Source organism: Lathyrus oleraceus, chromosome 3 (genome assembly GCF_024323335.1).
Source record: "Lathyrus oleraceus cultivar Zhongwan6 chromosome 3, CAAS_Psat_ZW6_1.0, whole genome shotgun sequence".
Classification (NCBI taxonomy): Eukaryota; Viridiplantae; Streptophyta; class Magnoliopsida; order Fabales; family Fabaceae; genus Lathyrus; species Lathyrus oleraceus.
Window position 1 is genome coordinate 516,813,728 of NC_066581.1, and position 24,698 is coordinate 516,838,425.

Genomic DNA, 24,698 nt, shown 5'->3' on the forward strand with positions numbered 1-24,698 from the left:
CAGAATAACTCTATGTGTCATTATTTATTTATGCTTTACTTCTAAATCTTTATATTTTGCTGTCATCTCTAAGATCAGATTCTGAAGTCAGTTTTCAGAAGTTGAAATAATTATTTATACACAATTCAACCTCATTTTTTTGATGTATTTTTTTCACCTTCAAAGTATGAGTCCATTTATTCATGTGGGTATTATTCCCCTTCAAATGAAAGCTTTTTCATCCATATCTACTTGCACCACCGTTTGATGGCTTCAACAGAAAATGCGCTCTTGAACACCTTTGTCAGGAAGACTTTTGATACAAGGAGCCCTAGCCTAACTAGGCTCTGATACCACATTTTGGTCATGAGGGGATCCGGGGATCATCACATCAGGATTTAGGAGCAACCATACAAGTAAGAGAGACACCACATATGAACTCAAAACCTTAAGGCATTGGGTATATGTTTCTTTCCACTTATAAAGTGTTCAACATTCATTTTTCCATCCAGGTGGAACTCATACTCACACTCGATATGCCAACAATCTTCCTCTCAAGTGTGAGTCATTCCATTCTTATGGATATTGTACCCCTCAAATGAAAGCTTTTTCATCCATATCTACTCGCACTCCCGTTGGATAACTACAACGGAATACGTATCCTGAACACCCTTGTCAGAAAGACTTTTGTTACAAGGAGCCATAGACGAACTAGACTCTGATAATATTGTTCGGTCATAAGAGGGTCAGAGGACCATCACGTCAGAATTTAGGAGCATCCATACAAGTGAGAGACATACCACATATTAATATAAAACTTTAAAACATTGGGTCTATGAGAACTATCAATATCAACCATTAGATTTAATTAACATTTAAGATTTATTAATTTCATTTAAAGAACACTTTACTGAATTTATGTTTCATAATAAAAAGAATCTTTTTAGAGATATTTTCTATTTGCTATAATTATTAGAATATTATCACGTATAATCTTTTTCACATGTATTATATTTAAAATTTAAATATTATCACAATATTTTCCCATTCTCACTATTATTCTGACTTCAAAACTATTTATATTTATATGATTTAAAATTTTGATTGAAATTTTGATTTATTTAGATCATATTTAATTTATATTTTAGGAGTGACATAGTTTTATTCATTTTTAAATTTTGAATAATACTATGAATATAGTCTTTGATTTATACCCTAGAACTCATATAATTTTATTCACTTAATTAAAAATATTTAAGAATGTAAAATTATTATTTATATTTTATTCTGGTTGATTTTTTTTGCATTTTTTTGTTGGTTCTATTATTGTGACTATTTTAAATAAAATACATTATTTTTTTAATACTTATTTTTTTATTTGATTAAAAATATTAAAGAAAGTGAAATTATTACCTATATTTTAATTTGGTTTGATTTATTTAATTGAAATTCAAAATCTATTTTTTTGCAAGTTATATTATTGTAATCATTTTAAATTAAAATACATTATTGATTTATCACATATGTTTTCATTTGATTAAATATATGGAATAATGTAAAATTATATCCTATATATTAATTTGGTTTATTTATTAATTTGCAAGTTTAATAAGATTTGTGTGTGCAAATTCTACAATTATGACCATTTAAAATAAATTGTACAAATGTGATAATATTGTTTATAATTCTTTGTGTCAAATTCGAAATGATGTGTTTGTATTCGACGGATTTCAAAATTAGTTTGTATCGAACATAGTTTGTATTTGCTGTATTTGATAGAAAGTCAACTACAACTTGTCAAAGCATGCAGTCGAAACATGTAATTGTTGAAGGAGTCGAAAGACCTGAAATTGTCTGACTTAGCTTAGTTTTAGTTGAGTTGGTTATTTTGTGATTAATTAGAGTGCAAGTAATATCGTCTATAAATAGAGAGGACCTTTATTTCATAATGTAATGTTTCATTCAGTTGTTTGTAGTTGCATTGTATAGTTTTAGAAATCATAGTTGTCATTAACATACATTGTAGCAAAGACATAAAGTCTGTTTGCACAATAATATACATTTTTTCTTCCTCCATAATTTATTTTCTCTCTTTTCCATTACATTGTTTTCTTCTTTAGTTCTCCATGTAATGTAGAATCATCTTGCAATCAAGGAGTAGTTGTTTCACCTGAGTAAAGGGTGAAGAATAAGACGGGTGATCAATAAGAAAGATTGATTCTTATTCATCAAGATTGATTTGGTTAACTTTAATATTTGATTTTTCCCAACATCTAGTATCTAGAGCCCTGACTATGTTATCTTTGGGACATATTGAATCGCAATTAATCATCCAAACGACCATTTTCCAGCGAATCTTCCAATCTTGAATGATAGAATTGAGAAAATTGGTGTAAGCAGATGAATGTTATTTTTTGTTTTAAAGATCTCTGGGATCTTGTGAAAAATGGAGTAACACCAATTGGAGATAATGCTATGGATGAACAAAAGGTTGCACACAAAGATTTGAAGAATAAATATTACAAGGATCTCTTTTTAATCCACTAATGCATTGATCCAGACAACTTTGAGAAAGTTGGTGGTGTACATTCCACAAAAGAAGCATGGGATATCCTGGAAAAATCATTTAGAGGCGATGAGAAAGTGAAGGAGGTGAGGTTACAAACTCATAAAAGAATGTACAAATTGCTTCAGATGGAAAACAATAAAAGTGTGACTGATTTCTTCGCCAGAGTAATGAAATTGGTGAATCAAATCAAAATGTATGGAGACGTGCTAACATCAAAATCTATAGTGTCAAAGATTTTAAGGTCATTGCATCCAAAATTCGATCATTTGATAGTAGCAATAGAAGAATCGAAGGATTTGTCAAGTATGAAAAATGAATAGCTTCAAGGGACGCTTGACTTTCATGAATAAAGAATGGTTGAAAGAACTACAATCAAGTCGAAGACTGACATGGCTTTGCAAGCTCAGTCGACTAAAGAAATGAAAAGAAAATGGAATGGAAGAAAAGGTAGAGGAAACCATCAAGAGGGTAGTTCATTAAATCAGAGACAATATTTTAACCAAGGCAATCACAGAGGTGGTGGTGCCGATAGAGGAAGAGGTAATGGAAGAAAACCTAATAAAAGTCATACTCAATACTTCAATTATTAAAAATATGGCCATTATGAAAGTCAACATCGAGGAGGCAAGAAAGATAAAGAAAGTGATGCAAAGCTTGAAGAAGACAAAGTAATGCTAATGGTCATAAAAAAGAAAAAGAAAGATTCAAAGATCAATGGCATCTCGACTCAGGTTGTTCATCGCACATGATTGGAAGAAAACACTAGTTTATCAACATCAATCCTTCATCAAAGAACAAGGAAGTTTTTTCAAACGACAATACCCTATATGCTGAAGGTATTAGTAATGTTCTGATCAGGAGAAAGGATGGTAAATTATTGATAATTTCCAATGTGTTGTACATGCATGGGATGAATAGTAATCTACTAAGTAAAGGTCAATTGATCGAGAGGAATTACAAAGTATTAATCAAAGATAGAATGATGAATGTGATCGACTCGATAAATATGTTAATATTAAATGCTAATATGTCTTAGAATAGTACCTTCAGGATTGAACTTAAAGTGTTGGAACACAAGTGCTTAGCAGAGATGAACAGTTGTGGCATTACAGACTTGGTCACTTGAATTTCAATGACATTAGTAATTTGAAGAGGAAGAACATGGTTTCAGGCCTACCAGAAATCCATATTCCAGAAGAAATATGTGAAGAATGTGTTCAAGCAAAGCAACAAAAGAATAGATTCATCAAAGATGGAGGTGGAGAGTACGTGTCGAAGGATTTTGACACACTATGTACAAAAGAAGGAATTTTGCATGAGATGGTACCACCATACACTCCTCAACAAAATGGTACTTCTGAAAGAAAGAACACAACCACTATGAATATGGTGAGAAGTATGTTAAAAGGAAAGCATCTCCCAATAAGTTATGGTGTGAGGCTATGTTGACTATAACATAAATATTGACTAGATGTCCGACAAAGAGGCTTGAAGGTATCACACTAAAATAATGTTGGTATGATGTCAAACCTAGTTTAGGATCATCTAAGAAGAAAATTGGATGATAAGTTGAGTCAGATGATCCTGGTGGGACATCATTCGACTAGTGGATACAAACTGTTCGAGCCAATGAACAAGTAAGTCGATATGGATGTGATCGTAGATGAGCTTAAGGAGTGAGATTGTACTAAGAACATCAAGAATTATTCAGTGAGAATTATGTGTGATGAACTAGCTAGTGAAGCTATTAAAGATGTTCGACAAGCTGTTAAAGAAGTTCGACAAGAAGTTGTAGAAGGCCAAGCTAGCACAAGCAGACCTCAGAGAACTAGAAACATGTCTGTAAGACTGCAGGAATGTGTAATCACATTAGATGAAGTTGAGTTTGTACATTATGCTTTCTATGAAGATACTGAGCCAGTCAATGTAGCAGAAGCAATGAAAGACTCAAGGTGGATGAAAGCTCTGGTGGATGACATAAAATCCATAAAAAAACAATGATACTTGGTCACTAGTTAAATTTCCAAAATGGAAGAAGGAAATTGATATGAAATGGGTATACAAAGTCAAAATGAATCCAATTGGCTAGACGAAGAGGTGTATGTAAAACAACCAGTTAGGTTTGTGAAGAAGGACCAAGAGAGGAAAGTATACAGACTACATAAATCACTGAATGGTCTAAAATAAGCTCCAAGAGCTTGAAACAAGAAAATAGAAGACTTTCAAAGAGAGAAAGAGTTTGAGAAGTGTTAAACAGAGTATGATGTGTATGTCAGGAGAAGAAGGAGTGGGTTTTTTATGCTATGTCTCTATGTAGATGACCTGTTAATAACATGAAGTTTCAAGAAGGAGATTGGAGACTTCAAACATGACTTAACTAAGTAGTTTGAAATGTCAGACTTGAGAAATCTCTCATACTTCCCTGGCATCGAATTCTACAAGAGTAGTAAAGGCTTAATGATGCACCAAAGAAGATATGCATGAGAAATACTCAAGAGATTTGAGATGCAAGATTGCAACCCAACTTTGATCCCTGCTGAGCTCAGATTGGAATCGTCGAAAGACTCAAATGAAGATGATGTCAATCCAACGCAGTAAAAAAGACTCATTAGATCACTTTGATAACTCTGTCACACAAGACCAGATTTAGCCTACCGTGTAGGCTTAGTAAACAGATTCATGCAGAAGCAAAATGTATCTCATATTGCAGCCATAATGCATGCTTGTGGGATACACTGACTCTAGTTGGTGTGGTGATGCTGAAGATAGAGAATCGACAACAGGTTATGTATTCATGTTAGGTGGTAAGCCAGTTGCATGGAGTTTAAGAAAGGAACTAGTGGTAGCCTTATCATCATGTGAGGCTGAATGCATAGCAGCTTCGTCATTTGCATTCCAAGCAACATGGATGATAAATCTTGTCGAAGAAATTACAAGGAAGAATCGTCGAGCGATGACCATGAAGATTAACAACATGTCTAATATCAACCTGAAGAAGAATCTGATAGCACACGAAAGAAGCAAACACATCGAAATGATATTTCATTACATGAGAGAACAAGTAGTGAATGGAAACTTGATCCTGGAGCATTGCAGATCAGAGAATTAGATTGCAAATATAATGATGAAGGTTATGCATGTCAAATTGTTCAAGAGATTAAGAATAATGATGAATGTAAATAGCTTAGACACAAGAATTAGGCAGCGTATTAAATTTGAAATTCTTTGTGTTGAAGTCGAAATTGTGTGTTTTTATTCGACGGGTGTCAAAATTAGTTTGTGTCGAACAGAGTTTGTATTTGTTATATTTGACAGAAAGTTAAATACAACCTGTCAAAGTATGCAGTCGAAGCATGTAGATGTCGAAGGAGTCGATAGAGTCGAAATAGTCTAACTTAACTTAGTTTTAGTTGAGTAATGATTCATATATAAATAGATATGCGCTATATTTCATAATGTAATGATTCATTCAGTTGTTTGTAGTTACATTATGTAGTTTCAGAAATCACAGTTGTGATTAACAAACATTGTAGCAAACACTTAGAGTGCAGTTTGCATAATAATATACATTTTTCTTCTTCCTCAAGAATTTATTTTCTCTCTTTTCAATTGCATTATTTTCTTCTTTAATTCTCTGTATAATATAGAGTCATCTTGTAGTCAATGAGTGGTTGTTTCACCTTAATAAATGGTGAAGAACAAGAGGGGTGATCCATAAGAAAGATTGATTCTTGTTCATCAAGATTGATTCAGTTAAATTCAAGATTGGAGTTTCCCAACAAATATTACGATAATTATAGCAAATAAAAATTATTTATGAAAAAGATTATCTATTTATTGAATTTTTATATATTGGGCATAATAGAAAAAAATTCAGTAAAGTGATGTTTACTTGAAATTAATAAATCTTAAGCGTTAATTAAATCTGATGGTTGATATTGATAGTTCTCATTTCTTACAATAGATATCAGTTTCACCGGATACACTCAGAGATCAATCCTACCATTTCCTATTCTCTCAGGATGGTTTATTTCAGGTTCCATTAATACCAGGTGGTTGATAGAGCTCTCCATATGCAATTAGATGAACAATAGAAGATTTAGCATATGAAGCCTTGGGCTACCAATGAAGTTTGTGCCAAGTCCAAGTTCTAGTATTTCCTGAGGAAGCCGGAGAATATGAAGAAAAGCAATGGTCAAATCCTTTCCATCAATGAGATTTATGAGAAGAACCCAACCAAGATTTAGAACTATGGTATTTGGTTGAGGTATCAGAGTAGAACAAGCACCACAACATGTACAACTAGTTCTGTGACATCACTCTTAATGGTGTGTTGTAAATTATTAACAATTAATAGTCTTGAATGTGTTACAAAATGAAAGGAAAATGTGCTAGTGAATGTTAACTTTTGAATTCAGAAATAGACAATACTTGTGAAGTGTTGCAGTAGACAATTTATCTTTTGAATTCGAAAATAGGCAACACTTTGTGACGTGTTGCAGAATGAGAAATAATACAACCTTTGGAAACGGATGTTGTAGGAGAAATAGTGCAACGTTTGAAAAATATTGTTGTAGGCGAACCATTGCAACATTTAGCAAAAACGTTGCTGAAAGTGTGTGTTTCATCAAGGATCACAACCTAATGAAACAACACCATTTTGACCTATAAGTTGAACATTCCGGATTCAGAAAAGTAATAACAAAAATGCATATCCTCTAGAATAAAATCCAGAGACTCTTCGCTACATTTGAGTTTTTATCCGTCTTGTGCAAACTCGAAAAGGCTGAATTATCCTCGGTATTCCTACATAAAAACTTTAAGATATTCGAAAGTGCTTGAAATACTATAAAAACGTGATTCTTTCACGATTCAAGTCTCGATCCATTTGATTTAAAATAATTTTTCAAACATAGCGTTGTTGATCTCATGTACAATAAGATGGCTTCACGCCACATGGTTTGTTTCCCATACATTTAAGTTATCAAGCTTGGCATCATTCCTGCTAAGCTCTGCAGGAAGGAGAGCACCAAACAATTCCATAACTTCAAGATTAAGTTCCCATTGGTTTTCAAGAAAATCAGACCGCTAACCAAGAAGCTCAAGACTACGAACTAGGTCAAGAAGCCCAACTTGTTTATGTAATTAATGTGCTTAAGTGATGAAAATGTCAACATTTATGTTTATCATTTAGACCATTGTATTTGGTTTTAAATATTTTTGTTTCTGTTGAATATTATGCCAATCTTTTTGAGTAGAATCAAACTAATTTATATTACTCTCTTCTCAATCTGTTGATCTATAGAGTGTATCTATGTCTATGAGAGTTAGCATGTAGAATAGATCTATGATGAACTAATCTCATATGCTCTCTCTCGCTCTCTCTCTCTCTCTCTCGCTCTCTCTCTCTCTCTCTCTCTCTCTCTCTCTCTCTCTCTCATCTCTCTCTCTCTCTCTCTCTCTCTCTCTCTCTCTCTCTCTCTCTCTCTCTCTCTCTCTCTCTCTTCTCTCTATCTCTCTCTCTCTCTCTCTCTCTCTCTCTCTCTCTCTCTCTCTCTCTCTCTCTCTCTCTCTCTCTCTCTCTCTCTCTCTCTCTCTCTCTCTCTCTCTCTCTCTCTCTCTCTCTCTCTCTCTCTCTCTCTCTCTCTCTCTCTCTCTCTCTCTCTCTCTCTCTCTCTCTCTCTCTCTCTATCTCTCTCTCTCCTCATATATCTCTATATATATATATATATATATATATATATATAATATATAATATAAAAATGAATATAAACAATTTTTAGATTTTTACCTAAAAAAAGCTATTTGTGACTATGTTATAGACAAAAATATATTGAAAGAAAATTAATATAGAAAAACATAAGTGGATCCTAATTCATTTATCATTAGGGAATAATATTGCTGAAGAGGTTATTTAGATTTTATGAGGTGTTTTATTTGCATGTCATGAAAATATGTAAGAATGAATAATATCATAATAATATAGTATTATGAATAAATAATATTATAATAATGAATTAATTGAGGGTATTTAATTTTTTATTGTATAATATATTTATATTTATATATTACTAATTTTTAAATAAATTGTTGATAAAGAGATCACTTCGTTTCTTTTAGGAAAAACCATAAAAATAGATATAAACAATATTTAGACTTTTACTTAAGGAAACTATTTGTCCCTATACCTGATAGATTATAAAAATCGGTATCTACACAGTAAAAGATATTATGATTATTTCCTTTACTCTTATTTATAAAAAAAACGTGAATAAAATATAAATTAAATATATTAGTTATTATTGAATAAATTTAAAAAGTACAATGTTTAGAGAGCCTTACCGATTGAATCTCCAACGGCTATCTGTCAAAGAAATTGAAATCTCTAACGGCTATAATACTTTTCAGACACACAAATTTTCAAACGGTTTTACAACAGAAAAATTTTCGACCGTTGACAGAGTCAATATAAAAAGACTCATCATACTTCTCATTCATCATATTCATTCATTTTTATTTTTCTACATAAATATTATACACTCATTTCGATTTGGTGAAATAACTACTAAGACTCATCATTGCTGAATGAATCAAAGGTATGTTTATGAATTTGAAACTTATGTTCCATTTTCATGTTCCTACCTTTCTAAGTTCCTATCTTTCTCACGTCTCATTAATCACTTCTTTTCTTTCTTTTTTAACAGAAAAATCTATATTCATTGCAATTAAATCTTTGTTGAAGTGGCTGTAGTTAATTCCCATCATTGCACAACGAATCGATCGAAGGTATGTTTGTGAATTGGATTTCTTATTTTCCATCTTTTATTTTGCCTTCAAGTTCGATCATCCATTTACCATTTCTTATCTTACAAATTTCAAATGGAAAATTTTCACATTATCAATTTGTTTTTAGGATTTTTTTATTAGAAACCATATTATAGTGTGTCTTTTGTTATAACTTGGAAATGATAAGATGAGTGAATAAAGAAAAATTAGATTCTAGAGAGGGAAAGAGGAATTGAGAGATAATTGAGGGTGATAAAATATATCATTTACTAATTGATGAGACCGTCTCAAAAAGCAAATTTATACAAATGTTTGGGATATAATTTACACAAATAAATAATAGAAAAAATAACTTTTTTGTACCTTTAGCTGTTACAATATTAATTATATTAAGTAGTAACCACTTACAGTCAATGTTTTTTTTCCCTTGTTTACAACATTTGAATTATCAAATTTCATTTAACACAACAACTTAAATCGTTGCTTCTCCTCAAGCTATAACATGTATAAACAATGAAGTGCATTAACTTAAATACAAAAGAACTTAAGGAAACATATAACATCTCAAATACTCATAAGTAGCTACAAATTCAAATTGGTTGAAGTTAATTTGATAGGTACTAGTTGTTCATACCAAGGATGAAACACAAACCGCTTTTTGCAGACACATGGTAGCTTTCCCTTCTTCATGCGGCTTTCTATTCTTTCTCCAGTGGTAACAACGTCGGAGAATGATGGGAAGCTAGCTCCAACCATCTTTTCCATGTATTGGAACTACAACGTCCCCATAAACATGTCGATCAATTCCTTGCAAAGTAGTGGGGGTGGACCTTAGCTACAGACTCCCTCCAGCGTTAGGTGTACTCCTTGAATGATTTATTGTTGTGTTACATCATGTCCTATAGCTGGATACGGTTGGGTGCAAGATCAATGTTATATTGATAATGCTTGAGGAAAGCTTTCACGAGGTCCCCTCCAAGATTGGACCTGACTCCTTTCTAGTTGCATGTTCCATTTCAAAGATGGGCAATGAGGTTGTTCGGGAAGTAATGGATCAGGAGTTTGTCATTGTAAATATGAGTTACCATATTGTGGTAGTATTCCCTTAGGTGGGTGTGGGGATAACTGAGCCACTTATACTTGTCAAAATTTGGGATCTTGAAATTCTGCGGGATGACTAGCCCTGATACTAAGCATATGTCGATAGAGTCTAGGTTGAGAGTTAAGTGAACCTCAATGGACTTGAACTTTTCCTCTAGACCATGGAGCCTCTCTATAACATGCCTCATATACAGAGGCATCTAGAAGGCATTAAAGGGATCTTTGTTGTCATACATAGATTCATGTTGGGCAAACGCATCAAAGTGGTTTTGGTTCCCCAATTAACCACTGGTATCATGAGTAGGGACAAGACCCCCCTCGGGATGAACAAAGCCAAATTTGGGATTGGTTACCCCATAGTGAGTGATGATGCGCCTATTTAAGCAGCAATATTCTAGGCGTCAACATTGATTTCAAGGTTACTTTCCTTTCCTTGCTCCATCATCATCTTATAATTGTTACGGGTCTCATAACAGTGGGGTGAAGTCAGCTTTGTTGGACAAGAGGGTAGATGTGTGTTGCATCTCGAAAAATATGATCATTTGCGGAGATTGGGTGGTAAAAATGTTTTTTTTATGTGGTGCTTGACAAGATTGCGGCGGGTCTTGCTTCTACATATCTCACGGTGTGATAGAGAACTCAAAGCTACGTAATTCTTTGTAGTAAAGAACTATTTGTTGGTTGCTTTTAAGGAGTGGTCCTTTAGACCTATCGAGTGGTTAAATCTTTTCTTATTGTCCGCTCTTGGAGGCAGAAGAAGCCTTGGTTTGTTCACGTTGATATGGATAAAGTGTATTCATTTATGAAAAAGTTATTCGAAGTCGCGCAAGGGTGGAAAATAAGTTTGATTTGTTTGAGTGTTTGGTTGGATGACGATCACTCAAATGATTGAGTAGGGTAACTTGTATCCAAATAATCGAGGAGAATAATGGAAGGCTTCAAACCATCTCATTTTTCATCCTTTAAAATGGTGTTTAAGCATAATTAAGTGTTTTGACTTTGAATTGGGAAAAGACGCTCGATGTTGATCGATGTTTTTATTTGCATTGAATTGAAACAAGATGAAACAATTTGAGGGTTTGAAAATGATTGAGAAGTTGGGATAGTGGAAATGATTTTGATTTGCATTGGATCAAGCGTTTATTTTTTATTCTTTTTTCAAAAATGGTTGATTTTATGCTAATCTTGAATTAACAATTAACTAATGCAATAAGAACAAAAGGAAAACAGTGAAATTATGATACGTCATAGGAGTATATTTTGTTGAATGGGGATATAATAAAGTAATTAAAACTATGAGCTCATTGTAAGAAGGCCCAAAAGAAAACCAAGGGACCGAAAATAAACTAAAATCTAGAATACTTAATTTATCTAAGTTAACTTAAAGTGGATTCATGTAGGAATCACTCTATAAGAAACCGAGCGAAAATAATATTACAAAGTCGAATTTGCTTCTGCAATGAGAAATCCAGTAACTCGATAAACTATATATACAATATTTATAATGGAAAAATAAACAGAAACTTAAAGTATTGAAGCTCTAAGCTAACTTAAGGTGGATTCATGTATGAATCAATCTATAAGAAGTCGAGCAACCGAATTTATGCATCCAAAACAATTTTCAAAAGCTAAATTGGATTTAAACTCTGAAATCACATCACAATAAAAGGTAGCAACAACCAAACATTATTTACAATGATGTTACATTATTTACAAACTAATAACAAAATCCAGGTAGAATAATTGAATGCGTTAAATGTACGGATCGTTCAAATTTTGATTTAATCAATACAATAATGCTGCAAAGCATAATGCCATTTGGAATCAAAACAAATTAATCTAAAACATAATGAAAATTTGTTTGATCAACATACAAAACTAGCTATTGCAAAAATAAACATATAAACAATATTTAAAAAAACAAAATAAGTAACATATATAAAAGAACTATAAAAAATTGGAAGAATAAATGTGACAGGAAGGAAGTAAATGGTCGCACAATTGTTAGTAATGAGTCACAAAGGTGATGTTTCAAGGTAATCACTGAAGGTGTTGTTGTGATGCTTACGTCGAAAGGAGTGTGTTTGGTTGTTGCTGGTGATTTACAGTTGCTATGGGAGGAGATAGAAGGGAAGTGTGATGAAGATGGAAGTTGTTTTGTTGAATGAGTTATCTTTGTGGAGTCAAGAGTAAAATGAGGAGAGAGTGGGATGGACCTTTTATGAGATAGACTTGAAATGGAGTGGTAAGAGGTAACGGAAATGGAAGGAGTGGAAATGATATGAGTGAAAGAGGAAGTATAAGCGAGTTGGATCAAGGAGAGGGTTGGTGGCTTAGAAATTTTATTCCTGCTTTTCTCTAAAGAGAGGGGGGAGAGAAATCTTAAGGCATTGTTTTTTATTCCGTCACCTAGCCAAAAAAACCATTTTAATTATTTTCTTCTCCCTTTTCTATTATGAGCTCAGAGAGAGGTCACGTTCTCAAAACATTCCACTCTCTAGCTACATGTTTTTCCACCCTCTTACCAGCTAGCTTTTTCTTATTTTGGTTTTTTGTATTTCCTGATTATTTGATTGGATGAGAGAATAAGTTAAGGATAGTAAACTTAAACCCTTAATTAATCGGATTAAATGGTCAGGATTAAAATAAAGAGACACATATTTCATTCAAATCACCCTCTTGGCAATGAGTGTTTCTTTGTTTTGATCTCGACCATTGAATTCGATTAATCAAGGGCTCTCGCTTACTATCCTTAACTTATTCTCTCATCCTCAATTATTTCCTGATTATTTGATTTGATGAGTGGATAAGTTGAGATAGTAAACTTCAGCCCTTGATTGATCGAATTCAATGGCCATGATTACAAAAAAAACACACATTGCCAATCATTCGCTTGACAATATGTGTTTCTTTGTTTTAATCATGATCATTGAATATGGTTAATCAAAGGCTCTTGTTTATTATCCTAAACTTATTCTCTCATCCAATCAAATAATTAGAAAATAAAAAAATCAAAATAAGAACAACTTTAGGATAGTAAACTTGAGCCCTTGATTAATCGTATTCAATTGCCATGATTAAAACAAAGAGACACACATTGTCAATCACCCGCTTGACAATTTGATTAATCAAAGACTCTTGTTTACTATCCTAAACTTATTCTCTCATCCGCAAATAATCAGAAAATAAAAAAATAAAAAAAAGTTCAGGATAGTAAACTTGAGCCTTTGAGTAATTGGATTCAATGGCCAAGATAAAAACAAAGTAACACACACATTGCCAATCACTCGCTTGACAATATGTGGTTCTTTATTTTAATCCTGACCATTGAATATCAGTAATTAAAGGCTATTGTTTACGAACTTATTCTCTCATCCAATCAAATAATCAGAAAATAAAAAAAAATAAGAAAAAATTGAGGATAGTAAACTTGAGCCCTTGACTTCTTTGTTTTAATCCTGACCATTGAATCTGATTAATCAATGGCTCTTGTTTACTATCCTAAACTTATTCTCTCATCCAATCAAATAATAATAAAAAAAAAATTTAGGATAATAAACTTGAGCCCTTGATTAATTTGATTCAATTGCCAGGATTAAAAACAAAGAAACACATTGTCAATCACCCGCTTCATAATTTATGTTTCTTTGTTTTAATCCTGATCATTGAATTTCAATCAAATGTTTACTATTTATTATAAACACATTCTCTTATCCCACTACGCCAAATAAGGGAAAAGAGGACGCTTATTTTGGCCTATAACAGCGCTTTTAAGCGCCCTCTAAAGTGGCGCTGGCATAGGTAAAGACAGCGCTTTGTTTTCCTGGAGAAAGCGCTCTAAAGTGGCCCTTTAAGGGCCACATTATAGTGCGCTTTCAGAAAAAAGCGCCCTCTGGAGTGGTCCATAAAGGGCCACCTTAGAGGGCGTTTTCTGGACAAAGCGCCCTCTAAAGTTGTCAATGTAAAGTGTTTAGAGGGCGCTTCCTACAGAAAGCGCCCTCTAAAGTGTTAGTTATTTTAAAAAAAAATTGTTTGAAAAACAGTGGGTATTTAATTGGGAACCTGTTCGCATGCTGCAAAAGTGTAAAATTCATATTGATTTCATCCTTTAATCCAATGTTATACACCATTAATCCATTGATATATACAACATGAATCCATTTATATACAACATTAATATATTGATATTCATGCATGTACAACAACATTCCATACATATATGTACAACAACTACAACCTATATGATTCTATGATCAATAATGAATTGACACAATTCATCATTCATTTCATCCAAATGAGCTTTTGAGTAAGATTTGTATTCGTCAAAGTACTTCAATTAAGAGAATAAAACATATTCATGATTTAGTAACAAATTAAATGAAATATCCGATAATATTAAAATAAACCCTAAGTTATTATTCCATACCATTTTTGGGATGTCTATACGATTCAACGCAATGATATCTCTCATAAATCTCAGTACAAAAAATCCGCAATCGATCGAATTGTTTTGCTGAGGACACTACACAAAAAAACAAACAATATATATATATAGTTAATTTCTTACAAACACTATTATAAGCAAAAAACAAACACTATTATAAGCAAAAATAAGAAACTTAATATATACCTGAACTCTAACCCAGGTAATGTCCTTCCTATTACGATAATTCTTTTTCGATCTAAATTTTAGTATTGCCCTAACAAAATAAAAATGTATATTGAGATCAATCTGACAGACATAATTAAATATACAAATACACACGAATATTTAGGGGAATTTCACTTACGCGTCAACCGTCTTCTTCATACTCGGATATTTACTCCAATTACCCGGTAACGAATCGAGATAATACACCATTAATCTCGAAAGATCCATAGCAACCAACACCCAGTGACCACTGTAAAATAAAACAAAAATTTAGATGCATGAAAATTTTCTACGTAAAAGATATACATAGATTAGAATGAAATTATTAGAAAGAAAATCTAACCCGTTGCCAGAATTAAACGGTAAAAAATACAAACTGGGTGTAGTATTATCGCCGGCCACCATGAATCTATCGACTAGTTCATTCATTATGGATGTTGGATTTTTCGTTATAAACGTTGTGTTGATACGGGAAGCAGCAATAAAATTGAATCGGTTACACAATTCAGTTCCCCGCATCAATGTGTCATACATATACCTTAAATAGAAACATAATAAACATTAGACTACTCATTGAAATGTGTAAATAAATTGTTCAACTAAGTAAATAATAGATTGATCGGAGTACCATATGTATGTATGAATGACATCGATGCCCAATTCTTCGTGTTCAAAAAGTTGTTGCATGTCCTCCTTTGCAATTAATTCGGAATGAGCAATTCTGAAAACACCTTCATCCATATCTACACTACGGATGGCGCCGTGCATAATATCTGACTCTTCCACCATTTTCTCAAGATGCATCATAATTTGAGATTTTGTCCCGGACGTCGTTGGAATTTCCTTACTAGCTTTGTCCAACATTTGACCGGGAACCTAAAAATATAAATTAAATCATGACTTTTTGTGATGCAACAGAATCGTTGTGTATATAATTTAATGGGTATATATATTTGTACCTCTTTTTGAGATTTAGGATTTGTTTTTGTCCCGGACTTCGTTGGAATATCCTTACCAGCTTTTTTCAACATTCGACCGGGAACCTAAAAATTCATATAAATTAAATCATGACTTTTTGTGATGCAACAGAATCGTTGTGTATATAATTCAATGGGTATATATATTTGTACCTCTTTTTGAGATTTAGGATTTGTTTTTGTCCCGGACTTCGTTGGAATATCCTTACCAGCTTTTTTCAACATTCGACCGGGAACCTAAAAATTCATATAAATTAAATCATGACTTTTTGTGATGCAACAGAATCATTGTGTATATAATTCAATGGGTATATATATTTGTACCTCTTTTTGAGATTTAGGATTTGTTTTTGTCCCGGACTTCGTTGGAATATCCTTACCAGCTTTTTTCAACATTCGACCGGGAACCTAAAAATTCATATAAATTAAATCATGACTTTTGTGTGATGCAACAGAATCGTTGCGTATATAATTCAATGGGTATATATATTTGTACCTCTTTTTGAGATGCAACCGACTCGATGCGTCTTGAAATCCCTTTACCAGCTTTATGTGTGGGTCTTGTAGGAGTCTAACATTACCATGTAATAAGGATTGATTAAATATCATAATTGTAGCTGAATTGAAATGTGAATACTAAATATTCATAATCATTTAGAACATATATACCTCGGCATCTGGGAAAATTAGATCTGACGGCCATCCAACAAAGGATCCGACTGCATCTCGCATCAACGTTGTCTCTGAAACAACGTCAGGTAATGGTAGAAGCGCGTCCGTATCTAATACAAGGTCAACCGAAACTTTCATATATCCCACCGGGAGGGGATTATGGTGAAGTAATTCACCCGAAGTGTTGTGCACTTTTCCCTTGCCAACTATGCGATAAGTTGGTGACGATAGATACAGCTGGCAAGGTGTAATGCCCTAAACCAATAATAAATATGTTATTGTTAACGTGTATATGTGTCAAGTAAAAAAGTGCTATTTTAATTTCATAATAACATATATAATTACCTCGGGAAATTTCGGTTGACAATTGATACTAGCTCGGTCACTAGTATCTTTTGCCTCGGAACCGCGCCTTTCCTCTCTATACCTTGCATTCTCCTTTTGCAGTTCGAGTACTTGTGCCCTTAACTCCGCCAAGGTCTCCATCACCTCTTTGTTGGTAGGATTTTTTGTTTTTGGTTTTTTATAAAATGACGACGGAGTCACACCAAAATCCTTACCCCTCACACGACCGGAATACTCAGGAACATTTAGTACTCGACTAAGTAGGCTCCTGCAATCCTGGACCTCGGTTGAAGGTAAGGTTTGGGATAAAGTCTCCTGAAATATTATTAGAGGAGATTAAAAATGAATTATATGTCTAACAAAATTTTCGATATAATTAAAGAAATAATGTTATATATACTTACACATTCGTCATAAACATTTTGAACCGCTTCAACGACAGCCCCATCCTTCCCAACCCGAGCAGCCTTCCACAATACGTGCTCCGGAAGAGATGTTGCGTCACTTTTCTCCTCGGCTAGCTACACATTGAATCAGATTATAAGATCATCAATTATAACATATTGTGACAATGTATAAGCTCATAGCATTTGAATATACTCACAATTCTTTGTTGTAACCGTGCATATCCCGTACGCCCTTTTTTGTACGGATACGCGGGTTTTGATGCCCTTTTCCGATTTTTGTCGCTTACTTCCTGGATAAAAAAGTTTAAGGCATATCAGAACCAAGTAACTTAACAATTGTATAATACCATAATTAATAGACATTACATGGAATTTTTCGTTTCTTTGTTTGGCGACAAAGTTATCCCATTCTTCGGCTGAAATAATCTCCGCATACTTCATTGGCCGTTCTGCTTCAACAAATTTTCCTTCCTCATCCTTGAGAAATTTGTTGGACAAAAAGGATCGAAATCCTCAGAGTCTTTTTCCGGCCAATTGAATACAATATTTTTGCCGGCTTTCATCAATGTGAAAGGATCTCTAAAAAACATACACATGGAGTGTGTTATTATAAGTAATATTATAACAATATATGGTCAACAAATAGTCAACAAAAAAAACATATAACAATATATGGTAAGTACCTGTATCTCGGACCATATTTTTTCTTTGCCAACCTTCAATTCCGGACTTCTCCAATTATCACATGTAATCGGAATAAGTTGTCGAACAAGGAAACCAATGTAACTTGCCAACATTGAACCGTTAGGCTCAATTAGTTGGTCTTCAGCACTCCAATGTACTTCGAATTTTTCACCCTTGTCTCTTGCACGAATGATTGACTTCATAACAGTCAATCCTCGTTTGATTTCATTTTCAACATTGTTACGTGATCCACTCGCGGGTATCGTCTTGGTTACTAGCCATTTTATCTATAATATAGAAATGATTCAATAAGACCCAAGTAAGACAATGACCATATTCGTGAAGCTACACAAAAAACACATTCATATACCTTCCATTTCTCTCATGTTACAACAATCTAAACTCTCTCTTTTTTTCATCATTATTGAATACAAACTCACACACACCTACTGCATACAAAAGACCAATGCAAACTTATGGTGTTTGGAACATGAACAAACTTGCATCCATAATCATCAAACTTCCAAGCACAAGCTCAAACACACTCCAAATGACATCAGTTTTCAATCAGAAATAAAAAACCTTACATAATCATACAACATACAACATTCAGTGATCAAAACCATACACAAAAAAATAACAAAAAATGATTTTCAACAAGGTGCTCATGAACACCATATAGTGCTCGTTTGCCCTAAACAACATTAATCAACATTAATCAACATTAATCAACATTAATCAACGAGCACTATATGGTGTTCATGAGCACCTTGTTGAAAATCATTTTTTGTTATTTTTTGTGTGTATGGTTTTGATCACTGAATGTTGTATGTTGTATGGTTATGTAAGGTTTTTTATTTCTAATTGAAAATTGATGTCATTTGGAGTGTGTTTGAGCTTGTGCTTGGAAGTTTGATGATTATGGATGCAAGTTTGTTCATGTTCCAAACACCATAAGTTTGCATTGGTCTTTTGTATGCAGTAGGTGTGTGTGAGTTTGTATTCAATAATGATGAAAAAAAGAGAGAGTTTAGATTGTTGTAACATGAGAGAAATGGAAGGTATATGAATGTGTTTTTTGTGTAGCTTCACGAATATGGTCATTGTCTTACTTGGGTCTTATTGAATCATTTCTATATTACAGATAAAATGGCTAGTAACCAAGACGATACCCATGACGCGAGTGGATCACGTAACAATGTTGAAAATGAAATCAAACGAGGATTGACTGTTATGAAGTCAATCATTCGTGCAAGAGACAAGGGTGAAAAATTCGAAGTACATTGGAGTGCTGAAGACCAACTAATTGAGCCTAACGGTTCAATGTTGGCAAGTTACATTGGTTTCCTTGTTCGACAATATATTCCGATTACATGTGATAATTGGAGAAGTCCGGAATTGAAGGTTGACAAAGAAAAAATATGGTCCGAGATACAGGTACTTACCATATATTGTTATATGTTTTTTTTATTGACTATTTGTTGACCATATATTGTTATAATATTACTTATAATAACACACTCCATGTGTATGTTTTTTAGAGATCCTTTCACATCGATGAAAGCCGGCAAAAATATTGTATTCAATTGGCCGGAAAAAGACTCCGAGGATTTCGATCCTTTTTGTCCAACAAATTTCTCAAGGATGAGGAAGGAAAATTTGTTGAAGCAGAACGGCCAATGAAGTATGCGGAGATTATTAGCCGAAGAATGGGATAACTTTGTCGCCAAACGAAGAAACGAAAAATTCCATGTAATGTCTATTAATTATGGTATTATACAATTGTTAAGTTACTTGGTTCTGATATGCCTTAAACTTTTTTATCCAGGAAGTAAGCGACAAAAATCGGAAAAGGGCATCAAAACCCGCGTATCCGTACAAAAAAGGGCGTACGGGATATGCACGGTTACAACAAAGAATTGTGAGTATATTCAAATGCTATGAGCTTATACATTGTCACAATATGTTATAATTGATGATCTTATAATCTGATTCAATGTGTAGCTAGCCGAGGAGAAAAGTGACGCAACATCTCTTCCGGAGCACGTATTGTGGAAGGCTGCTCGGGTTGGAAGGATGGGGCTGTCGTTGAAGCGATTCAAAATGTTTATGACGAATGTGTAAGTATATATAACATTATTTCTTTAATTATATCGAAAATTTTGTTAGACATATAATTCATTTTTAATCTCCTCTAATAATATTTCAGGAGACTTTATCCCAAACCTTACCTTCAACCGAGGTCCAGGATTGCAGGAGCCTACTTAGTCGAGTACTAAATGTTCCTGAGTATTCCGGTCGTGTGAGGGGTAAGGGTTTTGGTGTGACTCCGTCGTCATTTTATAAAAAACCAAAAACAAAAAATCCTACCAACAAAGAGGTGATGGAGACCTTGGCGGAGTTAAGGGCACAAGTACTCGAACTGCAAAAGGAGAATGCAAGGTATAGAGAGGAAAGGCGCGGTTCCGAGGCAAAAGATACTAGTGACCGAGCTAGTATCAATTGTCAACCGAAATTTCCCGAGGTAATTATATATGTTATTATGAAATTAAAATAGCACTTTTTTACTTGACACATATACACGTTAACAATAACATATTTATTATTGGTTTAGGGCATTACACCTTGTCAGTTGTATCTATCGTCACCAACTTATCGCATAGTTGGCAAGGGAAAAGTGCACAACACTTCGGGTGAATTACTTCACCATAATCCCCTCCCGGTGGGATATATGAAAGTTTCGGTTGACCTTGTATTAGATACGGACGCGCTTCTACCATTACCTGACGTTGTTTCAGAGACAACGTTGATGCGAGATGCAGTCGGATCCTTTGTTGGATGGCCGTCAGATCTAATTTTCCCAGATGCCGAGGTATATATGTTCTAAATGATTATGAATATTTAGTATTCACATTTCAATTCAGCTACGATTATGATATTTAATCAATCCTTATTACATGGTAATGTTAGACTCCTACAAGACCCACACATAAAGCTGGTAAAGGGATTTCAAGACGCATCGAGTCGGTTGCATCTCAAAAAGAGGTACAAATATATATACCCATTGAATTATATACGCAACGATTCTGTTGCATCACAAAAAGTCATGATTTAATTTATATGAATTTTTAGGTTCCCGGTCGAATGTTGAAAAAAGCTGGTAAGGATATTCCAACGAAGTCCGGGACAAAAACAAATCCTAAATCTCAAAAAGAGGTACAAATATATATATCCATTGAATTATATACACAACGATTCTGTTGCATCACAAAAAGTCATGATTTAATTTATATGAATTTTTAGGTTCCCGGTCGAATGTTGAAAAAAGCTGGTAAGGATATTCCAACGAAGTCCGGGACAAAAACAAATCCTAAATCTCAAAAAGAGGTACAAACATATATACCCATTGAATTATATACACAACGATTATGTTGCATCACAAAAAGTCATGATTTAATTTATATGAATTTTTAGGTTCCCGGTCGAATGTTGAAAAAAACTGGTAAGGATATTCCAACGAAGTCCGGGACAAAAACAAATCCTAAATCTCAAAAAGAGGTACAAATATATATACCCATTGAATTATATACACAACGATTCTGTTGCATCACAAAAAGTCATGATTTAATTTATATTTTTAGGTTCCCGGTCAAATGTTGGACAAAGCTAGTAACGAAATTCCAACGACGTCCGGGACAAAATCTCAAATTATGATGCGTCTTGAGAAAATGGTGGAAGAGTCAGATATTATGCACGGCGCCATCCGTAGTGTAGATATGGATGAAGGTGTTTTCGGAATTGCTCATTCCGAATTAATTGCAAAGGAGGACATGCAACAACTTTTTGAACACGAAGAATTGGGCATCGCTGTCATTCATACATACATATGGTACTCCGATCAATCTATAATTTACTTAGTTGAACAATTTATTTACACATTTCAATGAGTAGTCTAATGTTTATTATGTTTCTATTTAAGGTATATGTATGACACATTGATGCGGGGAACTGAATTGTGTAACCGATTCAATTTTATTGCTGCTTCCCGTATCAACACAACGTTTATAACGAAAAATCCAACATCCGTAATGAATGAACTAGTCGATAGATTCATGGTGGCCGGCGATAATACTACACCCAATTTGTATTTTTTACCGTTTAATTCTGGCATCGGGTTAGATTTTCTTTCTAATAATTTCATTCTAATCTATGTATATCTTTTACGTAGAAAATTTTCATGCATCTAAATTTTTGTTTTATTTTACAGTGGTCACTGGGTGTTGGTTGCTATGGATCTTTCGAGACTAATGGTGTATTATCTCGATTCGTTACCTGGTGATTGGAGTAAATATCCGAGTATGAAGAAGACGGTTGACGCGTAAGTGAAATTCCCCTAAATATTCGTGTGTATTTGTATATTTAATTATGTCCGTCAGATTGATCTCAATATACGTTTTTATTTTGTTAGGGCAATACTAAAATTTAGATCGAAAAAGAATTATCGTAATAGGAAGGACATTACCTGGGTCAGAGTTCAGGTATATATTAAGTTTCTTATTTTTGCTTATAATAGTGTTTGTTTTTTGCTTATAATAGTGTTTGTAAGAAATTAACTATATATATATATATTGTTTGTTTTTCTGTGTAGTGTCCTCAGCAAAACAATTTGATCGATTGCGGATTTTTTGTATTGAGATTTATGAGAGATATCATTGCGTTGAATCGTATAGACATCCCAAAAATGGAAAGGAATAATAACTTAGGGTTTATTTTAATATTATCGGATATTTCATCTAATTTGTTACTAAATCATGAATATGTTTTATTCTCTTAATTGTAGTACTTTGACGAATACAAATCTTACTCAAGAGCTCATTTGGATGAAATGAAGGATGAATTGTGTCAATTCATTATTGATCATAGAATCATATAGGTTGTAGTTGTTGTACATATATGTATGGAATGTTGTTGTACATGCATGAATATCAATATATTAATGTTGTATATATGGAGGATTAATGTTGTATATAAATGGATTCATGTTGTATATATCAATGGATTAATGGTGTATAACATTGGATTAAAGGATGAAATCAATATGAATTTTACACTTTTGCAGCATGCGAACAGGTTCCCAATTAAATACCCACTGTTTTTCAAACAATTTTTTTTTAAAATAACTAACACTTTAGAGGGCGCTTTCTGTAGGAAGCGCCCTCTAAACACTTTACATTGACAACTTTAGAGGGTGCTTTGTCCAGAAAGCGCTCTCTAAGGTGGCCCTTTATGGACCACTCCAGAGGGCGCTTTTTTCTGAAAGCGCACTATAATGTGGCCCTTAAAGGGCCACTTTAGAGAGCGCTTTCTCCAGGAAAACAAAGCGCTGTCTTTACCTATGCCAGCGCCACTTTAGAGGGCGCTTAAAAGCGCTGTTATAGGCCAAAATAAGCGCCCTCTTTTCCCTTATTTGGCGTAGTGACAATATAATTTGATCAATCAATGACTCTTCTTTACTATCCTCAACTTATTCCCTAATCCAATCAAATAATCAGAAGATAAAAAAATCAAAATAAGAAAAAGTTTAGGATAGTAAACTTGAGCCCTTGATTAATCGGATTCAATGGCAAAAATTAAAAGCAAGAAACACGCATTGCCAATCACTCGCTTGGCAATGTGTGTATCTTTGTTTTAATCCAGACCATTAAATTTGATTAATCAAAGACTCTTTTTTACTATCCTCAACTTATTATCTCATCCAATCAAATAATCATAAAAAAATAAAAATATAAGAAAGTTGAGGATAGTAAACTTGGGCTCTTGATTAATCGGATTCAATGGCCATGATTAAAACAAAGAGTCACACATTGTCAATCATCCGCTTGACAATTTGTGTTTCTTTGTTTTAATCCTGATTATTGAATTTTAATCAAAGACTCTTGTTTACTATCTTAACCTTATTCTCCCATCCAATCAAATAATCAGAAAATAATAAAAAAATATAAATAAGAAAAAGTTTAGGATAGTAAACTTGAGTTCTTGATTAATCGTATTCAATGATCAGGATTTAAACAGACACAAATTATCGATCACCCGTGTGATGGTCTGTGTTTCTTTATTTTAAACTTGACCATTGAATTTGATTAATCAAAGACTTTTGTTTACTATCCTTAACTTATTCTCGCATCCAATCAAAATATCAGAAAATAAAAAAAATAAGTTAAAATAAGAAAAAGTTTAGGATAATAATCTTGAGCCCTTGATTCATCGGATTTAATGGTCAGGATTAAAACAAAGAGACACACATTGTCAATCACACGCTTGTCAAAGTGTGTTTCTTTGTTTTAATCTTGGCCATTGAATCTGATTAATCAATTGCTCTTCTTTACTATCCTCAACTTATTCTCTCATCCAATCAAATAATCAGAAAATTAAAAAAATAAAATAAGAAAAAGTTTAGGATAGTAAACTCCAGCTCTTGATTAATCAGATTCAATGACCAAGATTAAAACCAAGAGACATATAATTTC

At 33.3% G+C, this 24,698-nt stretch overlaps 2 protein-coding genes and 1 pseudogene across 12 annotated transcripts in view; 2 read left to right on the top strand and 1 right to left on the bottom strand.

The window, feature by feature from the left end:
* The first annotated feature begins 6,570 nt into the window (after positions 1-6,570).
* LOC127128557 (60S ribosomal protein L18a-2-like) lies at positions 6,571-7,693 on the top strand (annotated as a pseudogene).
* A 1,354-nt stretch (positions 7,694-9,047) lies between these two features.
* Positions 9,048-24,698, top strand: part of LOC127128558 (uncharacterized) — a 61,923-nt gene continuing 46,272 nt past the window's right edge. Inside the window, exons 1-11 of one of the 11 annotated variants that reach the window (XM_051057906.1) lie at positions 20,297-20,695; positions 20,786-21,043; positions 21,142-21,216; positions 21,304-21,387; positions 21,475-21,558; positions 21,646-21,729; positions 21,813-22,060; positions 22,151-22,345; positions 22,439-22,549; positions 22,640-22,709; positions 23,012-23,179. In XM_051057906.1, the coding sequence (XP_050913863.1) occupies positions 20,555-20,695; positions 20,786-21,043; positions 21,142-21,216; positions 21,304-21,387; positions 21,475-21,558; positions 21,646-21,729; positions 21,813-22,060; positions 22,151-22,345; positions 22,439-22,549; positions 22,640-22,709; positions 23,012-23,104 (1,443 nt within the window). In that variant the 5' untranslated portion in view covers positions 20,297-20,554 and the 3' untranslated portion in view covers positions 23,105-23,179. The other 10 variants (XM_051057905.1, XM_051057903.1, XM_051057904.1 and 7 more) reach the window with 10 other exon arrangements.
* Positions 14,240-16,125, bottom strand: LOC127128560 (uncharacterized). Its single transcript, XM_051057908.1, has 2 exons — positions 16,046-16,125; positions 14,240-15,962 (listed from the first exon to the last, which is right to left on the bottom strand). The coding sequence occupies exons 1-2, from the start codon at positions 16,115-16,117 to the stop codon at positions 15,657-15,659; spliced, it is 378 nt and encodes a 125-aa protein (XP_050913865.1). The 5' UTR covers positions 16,118-16,125; the 3' UTR covers positions 14,240-15,656.